Source organism: Boleophthalmus pectinirostris, unplaced genomic scaffold (assembly GCF_026225935.1).
Source record: "Boleophthalmus pectinirostris isolate CB_2022bp ecotype Guang Dong unplaced genomic scaffold, ASM2622593v1 HiC_scaffold_13, whole genome shotgun sequence".
In the NCBI taxonomy this organism is placed as follows: domain Eukaryota; kingdom Metazoa; phylum Chordata; class Actinopteri; order Gobiiformes; family Gobiidae; genus Boleophthalmus; species Boleophthalmus pectinirostris.
Window position 1 is genome coordinate 19521945 of NW_026571036.1, and position 10455 is coordinate 19532399.

General features: G+C 40.2%; 1 protein-coding gene across 3 annotated transcripts; it reads left to right on the forward strand.

The window, feature by feature from the left end:
- Positions 1-959: 959 nt before the first annotated feature.
- Positions 960-8063, forward strand: myb (v-myb avian myeloblastosis viral oncogene homolog). 3 transcript variants are annotated; one of them, XM_055149565.1, is made up of 17 exons: positions 1034-1112; positions 2202-2437; positions 2521-2638; positions 2830-2901; positions 2990-3082; positions 3629-3849; positions 4049-4277; positions 4358-4426; positions 4510-4611; positions 4904-5137; positions 5252-5401; positions 5601-5719; positions 5800-5884; positions 5967-6062; positions 6188-6286; positions 6723-6806; positions 6904-8063. In XM_055149565.1, exons 2-17 carry the CDS (start codon positions 2427-2429, stop codon positions 7006-7008), a joined length of 1887 nt encoding a protein of 628 aa, XP_055005540.1. In that variant the 5' UTR covers positions 1034-1112; positions 2202-2426; the 3' UTR covers positions 7009-8063. The 3 variants fall into 3 exon arrangements, with proteins under 3 accessions (XP_055005539.1, XP_055005541.1, XP_055005540.1); XM_055149564.1 differs by lacking the exon at positions 2202-2437 and having other exon boundaries at positions 960-1112; XM_055149566.1 differs by lacking the exons at positions 2202-2437; positions 5252-5401 and having other exon boundaries at positions 961-1112.
- Positions 8064-10455: the final 2392 nt, after the last annotated feature.

Here is a 10455-nt window from a genome sequence, read left to right on the forward strand (position 1 = left end):
CTAAAGACTGCCCTGCTTGAAGACCCCTGAACCAAAACAAAATATGTCTTTACAAAAGCATGTAATTTCTTGCAATGCAATAGAAACATAGATAACCTGCTTATATAAAAGTGGTCTGAACATTTAAAGCCCATTGAGAATTTACAAGAAATGGAAATTGTAATTCAACCTTGTGCTGATGTTCTGGATTCTAGAAGATAAAGTTTAACTTTATCAAAAGTAAAAGTGTTGGCCTGTGGTCACTGTTACTGCACGTGGTCATTTTATCTCTAGTCGATAAGAATGGGCTTCTTTCATTAGGGCTATTATCACGCACTAACATCTGTGTAACACTAGTCATCCCTCATTTAACAAGTGACACCTCATTGTTCTGCAATGTGAAAAAAACACATTCAGCAATTGTTTACTATGAGCAGATACATTAGTTTCCTTCTGCTTTTCATGAGAAAAGTGAAGTCCTTAGTTTTGTTGACAAAAGATTTTACCGCGGACACGCCGACAAAACGCGCCTCCACAGTACAGTGCCTCTAAGCTTTCTTCAAGTATTTCTCACTGCTGGGCTCACCGAAGGTACCTGGTTCTGTTTCGACAACGTGTCTCTCTATCAGTGACAAATATGTTGTTTTAAAATTCAACTTTTCAAAGTACAACGGTGCATCTCGAATTGATAAGTGAAAAATAAATAAATAAATACCCTAATATGACCTACAATCAAGAATTGAGCAGCCCTAGGTCCGACCTAGAAAGTATGTTAAACTAGAAACAATGTAGTCTTGAAACCTTTCAATGAGTAACTTCTCACATAATTCACTACCTAAATGCAACATCTTTACTACTGCAGCCGAGGATTGCCTAAACGCCGCCTGTAGATCTCTTCTGCAATGAGCATGCGCATTGTGTCTCTGTCTCACACACACGTTTTGTAAATGGTGTAGCGCCAAATTGAGCGGGGATTCATGAGGAGGGAGGAGCCGTAGTGGGGGCTGCTGCAGTTTAAATTAATGTCAACCTGCCTCTCTCCTGGAGAACAAACCAAGCGCACGCAGCGAAAGTATCAGCGCGCCCCGGAGCCGCACTACATACAGAAGCATGACTCGGCGGCCACGAAACAGGTGAGTCTCACTCATTTTAAGTCAAGGCAACAGCTCCTTATGTTTGTTACGATCTTCCACCATAGTTTTTACACATGCTGTTTTCTAACAGGCCTGGCGCTTTGCAGTTTGTCATGTCCTCGTTGTTGCATTTGGTAGAATTTCTTATGGTAATAGCCTGCGTTTTTTTTGAAAACCGAATTACGTTTTTCTACTTTATGGCAATACATTCATCTTATTTCATTAGCCGTCTTTCTTATGTCTTTGTTTTGTGCTACACTCAGTAGTTAGAAAACTTGGGGAGTTTGAGTAGCGCGCCCTGACAGGTGGTGGTCATCTGGCATGTGCGCTCCCCGCGCCTCTGACAGCGCGTAGCCGGAGAATAGAAGAGGCTGCTGCTCTTGATATCTGCCCCTCTCAGACACGCGAGGGCCACGCTGCGCGCTACAACCCGCGTAAATTTATCAGAAAACTGATATAAACCAGAAGCATTCACGCTAGTGGTCTATTTTATTCCATCAGTCTCCGGGGTGATCTAAGTGATTTTACGCACACCCTCTGCACAAACTGAATGTTGTGCTGACCATCTACTTGCCATAGCAAAATCTAAATCTGCTTCTCGCGTTTCCTAATTTAAATGACAACGCTATATGTTTTATTTAAAGCTTGTTATAGCAGTAATATGGCTTCACTGGTCAAGTCTGTTTCAATCTACGGGCCAAGTTCAGTAGTACTGCTGATACTAAATTCTTCATAATTTCAGCTGTGCACTTGATCACTTCATAGGATGTTAAACTTCATATAAAAGGCTGTTCTCAGCAGTGTTTAAATTTGCTTTGTTTTAAGCTTTTAGTATTTTCTCTTTTCACCACTCAAGCTGTTTTATCACAGTTGTGTTTGACTTGAAGTGAAATTCAGAAATTTTACCTGTTGAGGTCTTATTCACCTGTCTCTAGAAGAGCTACCTGTCTTGTGTGCTCTCTCCTTATTGGTTAACTCTGCTGCTACAGTGCTTGCTCATGGCTGTAGGCTACTGTACAATGCCAATGCAGGTCTGAACATGTCAGGGTCATGAAGAAAATTATGATCACATGCATATGCCAATCCCAGTATCTGTGGAAACCAAAAACACTGGAACCTGTTCATCCGTCCCCCTCCTGCCCTCCCTCCTCCTCCCACTGGCTGCTCTTTATTTCTCTGTCTCTCCCTATTTCTGCCCTTGTGGGTGTCTTGGCTAAACGCCTGCACCCAAACCTTCGAGAATGACTGGTTCTGTGTGTGTTGACACCTGATGAGCTAAAGAACAGGAGGTGTTCTTTATGGACTGTGTAAAAGATGATTAGAGAGTAAGCAGTATACTTTGCTTTTGTATTATGTGCTTTTACTTACAGTTTGTGCCTATTCTAATGGTCTGAATGTCCCCTCCCAGTGTTTACAGCAGCGAGGAGGATGAGGAGGAGAATGAGATGTACGAACATGATTATGATGGGTCCATGGCCAAGACGGGGAAACGGCACCTTGGGAAAACGCGCTGGACAAGAGAAGAGGTGTGCACTCAAACCTGCCTCAAAAGTCATAGCTTATATAGGATCACTTCTATAAAATACACAGGGATTAAAACTTAGGCTGTCTTTTGTCTTGTGTCTTCAGATTAGACATAAGTCTGTGTGACATTGTGATATCACTGAATGACGCCTGGAATGTCTAACAAATCTAAACATGTTTTCTTTTTTTAAAGGATGAGAAACTGAAAAAACTTGTTGATCTACATGGATCAGACGATTGGAAATTAATTGCAAGCTTACTAACTGTGAGTGTACAACAAGAGTGTTTTATAAGAAATAATTAAACACAAAGTCAGTTAATAAATAATTCACATTTCTGATCAATTTTTGTAGAATCGAACAGATGTGCAGTGCCAACATCGATGGCAAAAAGTTTTGAACCCAGAACTTATCAAAGGACCATGGACCAAAGAGGAGGACCAGAGGGTGAGCAAAGGCATTAATAATAATAATAATAATAATAATAATAATGATAATAATGTTTATTCCAAGAAAAGAAATTTACCTTTTTGACCAACATTTTCTAGGGGCAATTTACTTATTAAATGTAAAAAAAAACATATTATTATTATTAAATTATACTACAAAAGTCAACTACACAAGGCTTCAGAAAGCATAGATAGTGGAGATGTTTTTCCATCCATTTGCAGCTTTAATGATTAGCACAGTGGCTTATGTTGCACTGGAAATTCCCTCATTGCAGCTCAGCAGGTGTTCTCAGTCTTTACAGATAAAGATAGGCTAAAATGGTGGGAGAGTTAAGAAGACAGAAGCTTAGATCAGCCTGCATAGTCTGCATATAACTAATCATGTCACTTTCTCCTGTCCTTTCTGTTTGCTTCTCTATTCCACTACTTCTCCCTGTGATTGCTTGTGCCTTCCTCTTTCCCAATGCCCTACTACTTTTCATTTCCTGTCCCCTTTTGCTTTGCTTTCTCTTTTTTTCTCCTCCATAAATCTACCTACCTCCAGGTGATCGAACTAGTCCAGAAATATGGAGCCAAGCGCTGGTCCGTGATCGCCAAGCACCTCAAGGGACGCATCGGAAAGCAGTGTCGCGAGAGGTGGCACAATCATCTGAACCCAGAGGTGAAAAAGACGTCTTGGACCGAAGAGGAGGATCGGATCATCTACCAGGCTCACGAGAAGCTGGGCAACCGCTGGGCTGAAATTGCCAAACTGCTTCCTGGCAGGTGAGGCATGAGAATACAAGTGAAAAGGGAAGCTAGATGAATCAGTGATAGCTGTGCTGGTCAACTATGAAATTTTGAGGTTAAAATTGCAAATGGGGTAACTAAGAAAACAGTGGAAATATACCGTACACAGTAAATGTTGTCTTAACTGTAAACTAAAATAATTTGTGTATTAATATTCATATTTTGTGTCATGCAGGACAGACAATGCCATTAAGAACCACTGGAACTCCACCATGAGGCGAAAGGTAGAACAGGAGGGCTATCTCCAGAACTCAGCAAAGAACAACAGCTCTCCCCTCTCTCTGAACCACAACTTTATCAAAGCACCCAGCCACATGATGCCCTTCTCCCATCACTCGCCCAATCATTCTCAACTGCCTCATGTTCCTCCACTCAACTATGCTTACATCCCTGACGCACACAGAGTAAGCATTTTATTAACTTCTCAAAAAAGAAAAGTACAACTTTGAATTCAAATTAACATGTTTGGTTTGTTTATTACTAGGTACCCATCCCCATGGCTCTACATTTAAACATCATGAACTTCCCCAAGCCTGGAACTGCTGCTATACAGGTATAATACAGATCTTCCAAATCATAAAATGCATTCAGCAGTTTTTGCACCATGCTAATTCCTGTTAAAATTTTAATCTGCAGAGACACTATAACGAAGAGGACCCTGAGAAGAAAAGGGTGAAAGAAATTGAAATGCTGCTCATGTCGACAGAAAATGAGCTGAGAGGGCAGCCATCACAAACAGTAAGATTGAGCTTCTTACTACTGTGACAGCTTGATTCATGCGCAAGTGTGTTCACCCTGACATGGGCACAGCGCTTGGTGTTAGAGGGAGGAAACATCTGGGGGTCTGTTTCTGCAGAAGTGATGAAATGGGACCTTATCTTTCCAATTTAGTTCTTGGCTCAGCTCCTTGTGCAAGCACCCCCATTCTAACACTGTATTCGAGTTTCCTTTTGCCTTCTGTGCTAATTTAGTCCAACAGTCATTTGTGACTATTATTTTATCTGATGCTTAATTTTGCTTTTCCTTCCAGATGCCCTTGTCCTTCTCAAGCTGGGCCAATCAGAGCTGTGTGACTGACAGTTCAGAGGCAGTCTCCATGCACCACCATCACACTGCAGCCCCAGCCCTGCCCCTGGACCAAAGCTGTCTCCCTGAAGAGAGCGCATCAGCCACAAGAGCCCACTCCACAAGCAGCAGCAGCCATCACAGCAGTCCTGCCTTCTCCAACACAATACCAGAGTTCATGGAGTCTGTCCTTGACTCAGTAAGTGCTTATTTTGTGATTAGCTGCGCTTGGATAACAGATTAGCATAGCCATTAGCATAGGTGTTTTCAGCAGTGGGCGTTGACCCCTATACTCTCCCACCCCTGTTCCCAGAGGCTCTCCTCAGTGAGTGAGGCCTACAGCAGTGGGCTCAGAACACACAGGGTCATGCCCAATATGAATGCACAGGCTACATGGGCTGGCTTCATCTGCTCCACCCCCAAGCCTTCACCTGCCAGAAAACTACCCTTTTCACCCTCACAGGTAGCTCAATTAGCTAGCTTGTGATATCAATGTAACAGAACCACCCAATCACCATAGTTCATCACAATATTTTTCATTTATTTGATCATTTCACTTTTTTGACACATCACATCTTACATTTGCCATACACATAATGTTAATGGTTTGTGATTTAGCCCTATGTAATTGTTTTTTTAATTGGTTCCTTTTTGTTTGACAGTTCCTCACCCATTCTATGAGCCCAGAACACTCAGACAGTGACAGTGTACATATGGTTTCACCGGTGGACACCAAACCGCTCATTGACCACAGCATTAGGCCTCAGAAAGACAATGAAATGTAAGTGCCTTCTACTCTCTCCTGTTTTGTAATGCACATTTGTGGAGAAAGGAGTTACTCAACAGTGTATTCTGTTTTAGGTTTAGGACTCCCAACATTCGGCGTTCAATCCTTGAGTCATCTCCTCTCACACCCACGCCTTTCAGGTCATCCGTTGCTATGCTGGTAAGGAAAGAATTGAAAACAGACATTAAAAAAACAGGCTTAGTAATTTTTGGTGGGCTAATTCTTATTTATTTTACTGTAGAACTCACCTTTGGATCAGCAGATGGTTGATTCCATAAAGCAAGAGCCAGTGGAGTGTGCGATTGACCAGCCTCCTTTGAAGAAAATCAAACAAGAGGTATTATCATTTAACATGCAAGCCCAGCGCATTTGATATATTAAGTACATATTAACTTAAATCAGATTGAACTTTGTGACACTATTGAATGTTTTTGTAATGGTTTTGCATGTTTTGATTTATAGGTGGAGTCCCCGTGTGAAAGGAGCCCGTGTATGCAGTGGGAAGGACAGGACCTCCACACGCAGCTCTTCTCCCCCACCGGACCCCCGCAGGAAGTGCCTGTAAGCAGCTTTATATTTCACACCTACCATAAGTGTCATCTCTCAAATGCAGCATTGTACTTTTATATTCTAGTATGCAATTTCGGAGGACCCAAGGCCGTTTTCTGTACTGATTGTACTGCGTTTAATCCCAAGGGAGACAGTCCACAAATGATGAAACAGATCACTAATATTAGTAATCTCAGGACCATGATCTCACCAAACTACACCAAAAATAATTATCTGTAATAACCTTTATTAATGGGTTTCAGAATGATGACTGTTACTGTTACCATAGCAATTAATGGATCAAAACTAAAAAACTTATTTTAAATCATAAACTATTACAAAAACAGAAATCCAAGAATAGAATGATGTGATGAGCCCGAAATATGTAATTGTACTATATTTGTCTATATGGATCTGTGTCTAACTATAGCATTTCCCCTTTCTGCAGGACATGCTAACAAGTGCATTACTAAGTGAAGATGGACACAAAAGCTATCACCTATCTCACAGGCAAACAGACAGCCCACTACAGGTTTGTATAAAGATAATACACTTTCAATTTAATCTCAATGTACTTTTTCAGTATAATTGTTTCTAATCTAGTTTTCTTGTTTAACTTCCAACATCAGATGAGTTCTTGGGAGCACATGGCCAGTCTAAAAACAGAGGACCCCTCACTAGCGTCAGAGCACAAATACCTAAACACTTTCCCCACACAGACCCTGGTCATGTAGAGACCACCATTGTCCGAGCCCTGCACTGCTGCTTCTGCTCGTGTGGTACAACTTTGGGAGAGCCCCCGAGCCAATGGATGTTTTACACTCACAACCAAAGACTCTTTTTTTTTTTTTTTTACATTTTTTATACAGAGTTTGCTTTTGGTTTTTTTATATAAATGTATGTTTTGGTCTTTTGTTGTGTCCGTATTAATATAATTGTATTATAAATGGGAATTGGTGACTATATAATTTACATTGGGCTGTATTATTAATTCTTACGTATATTAATATAAGAACAATTTAATTTATTTCTTTATTTTAATTATGTCTTGTTTTTTTATTTCACATTTCTACAATTGGCCAATGGAGCAGTGTTTTAAGTAAAGTATTTAAGCCCTCTTAGCATTATACTTCAAAAAGCTTATTTTTACTGATTGAAACTGACCTCTGTTTTGAAACTATTGCCTTTTTACATTGTCTGTAATTGGTCTTCTGATAATTTCAAGTGTTTGGTCTTTGCCTAACATCAACACTTATTGCTGAGCTAGAACTGCTATGCATGTTCGCACACCGTTACTTAACCAGGCCTATTTAGTATTACCAAATTAGCAACATGCTTATAATTTTCATTTCAACGTTTGGATCATTTCTGGCCTTTACAGTATCCCTATGAAAAATTTGTTTTGTTTTGTATGTATGTGGACAGTATGTTGCTAAATTGACAAGTCTTGTACTGTTGGTTGTACTGAGCTTTACCCAGTCAGAGTAACGCCAAGCTGCACTTGAGAAGTGTTTTAAGAGAGAAACACAATATTGTATATGGTTCTCCAAACGCCCATGTTAACTAAACCATTTTGTATGTTTTATACAATCAACATGTTTTTTCTATGACTGCAGTAGCCTGTGTCAAACACTTAGCAGACAATCCTTTTATACACGTAATGCCTTTTTATAAATATATATTAGCTTTTATGCAGAAACTATTTTATAAATGTGTTTATACATGCCAAGTTTTCATACTTTTATACTTTTCTACTGCCTAGTAATAAAAGTGTGTTGTTTTTATTACGCCCACGTGCTCAAGTTGTATTTTATTTACATAGAACCGCCCTTGCCCTGATTGTTTTGAGTTCATATATAATGGTGCTTTACGTGTAGTGAAGTAATTGTAGCTATTCAGAAGTAGTTCCTCAAAGATAAACCACCTGCAAAGGTCAAAGGTGAAGTGTAAATAGCAAAGCAACACTATGGTTATAATAAGGCCATTATTGACTCTTAGTAAATGAATGATTCAAACAGTAAGGAGTGTAATCTGCCCTTGGTATTCAAATTACAGGTAAGTGTAGTATTCAAATCCTCCAGCTTCACCTGCGCTCTCCATTTACACATTGGACACAAACGGTTGTTATAAAGTTGTTAAGAGCTTATCATAAAAGTTTCCCTCCATCTGCTGATTGTGAATGTAGTATGCACATAGACTTCATCACTTGAAAAGCAAATGGGATGGATACTGACTGTTATTGTAAGAGAAACTCAAATGTGTTAGGAAGTTACAACAGCCCACTCTACAGGGAAACACTTTCTGTAAATGACATTATTATTGTCCCACCTCACTGACATGAATGAACTCCTCTAGTGTCTCCTGAGATATGCCCTTGTTATAACCCCAAATTGAGACCTCTGGTTATATTAACTGCTCCTAAGCAGCAGCCACCTGCAGCCCCCGAGCTGATCCACCACACTGCCCTCAAATTTAGATCCCTATAACAAGAATACTCCCTTGGGATTAATGCATTCATATTATGATAATAAACGGTGCTAACAGGATATCTGGTATACTAAACATGGTGCAACAGAGCTATAAGTGCAAAACCAGCCAGTCTGTGGTATTAACAGATAGCATTAACACTGAGCTGTGATAGGGAGGAGTCTTGTGGAGACAGGCCACAGAAATAAGCAGACTTTCACTTTGGGAATTTCACCATATTCTTCTAAACCCCAAGTCAAACCTCAGGAGAGACACAGACACTTGCCTCCTCTGACAGGGATGGCAGGTGCATGGCTGCAATTGGGCTTAATGTCTATCTGCAAAAACACTATCAGCTATGTATATTATAGGTCATTTCAAATAACTTCTTAGTTTTATTGCCCAGTAATAAGTTTCAAATTTCAAATGTCAAAGCAGAAGTTGACTCTTACTACTCCATTTTTTAATCCACCCTAATTTCTCTTTTTGGATCAGACCTGTCTTTTGTAAGCAGATTGGCTCATAAATTCGGTTTGCCATGTCACAACAGATTTATAGGCGGATGTTGCAGAAGTGCTGGGCTGCTGAACATGCGCTTGGACCAGTGAATGCAAATGCAGTGTAGCTCTGTGCTGTCTTCACACAGATTATGTGGCCTGTTTCCACACTCTGGTCGGTGTGTTGTGGTTGGAGATACTCAGAGAGGCAGCCGCTCCCTGTCCCAGCGGTCAGGTATAAGGGCTGGGCTGAGCTGGACAGCTCTGATAATGCTCCATGGCACTGCAGAGGACACAGGAGGAAACAAGGTTAAATGTGCTGTCTTTGTGCATTTTTGCCCGACCCTAGATGCTTTTGTGAGCTCCAAAAACATTTTCATTACAGAAATTCCACTAGGCCAAGCAGAAAATAGGCTTAAATATTTATGAACATATATCTTATATCTTATCTTATTTTGCACTATGCCAAGAGATTAACAGATATCTTATAATTTACATTGTGCGCCTTGTTTCGAAATAAGGTTCAAAAGAAAAATGCAAAGCCTATAAATAGATAAATAAATAGCCAAGAAATGTGTTAATATCAGTGCAGTTTATGTAGGTCTATTATGTTTAGACTTGCTTTGCATCTCATCCGCGTGAGAAGTGGAGACGCCAGGAAGGAATTTAAAAGAGACTTAAACAGCTGGAAAATCGTCGCGCTAACTTAGCTGATGAACAGGTAAGCTAAATGTAATAGAGTACACAACATATCTCAGCACTTGTATCTTACGCCGCTCACACATTCCATCAGGTAAAATAACGATCAATAAATGCGAAAGATAAGAAGGCTAGTTAATTGCTCTCACACACTTACTTTCGAAGGGAACTACGGTGGCTCTGAAGTGCAAAAATAAATCTCAAGGTCAACATGCGACTCAAGTGAAACTTTGATCTGCTCTCAAATCTGTGACTTCAGCGGTCGTAAGTAAAAGGCGTGATAGTAAGCTTCACATAATCATAATGTATGCCTTAAATTATTAGCATGTAGCTTAAAGCCTGCACAGATGTTTATCTCCTGTCCTCTGTGAGTTGGAGAAGTGCACAGTTCTGCATGCTCTTGGAAACATAATGACAGGGAATCCGGTTTGGCTAATCTATGATATTCATTGTCCCAAGTCTACTGTCATTGTCAATAGGTGAATAGACCTGCTTATTTAAAGGTGCATTGTGTAACTT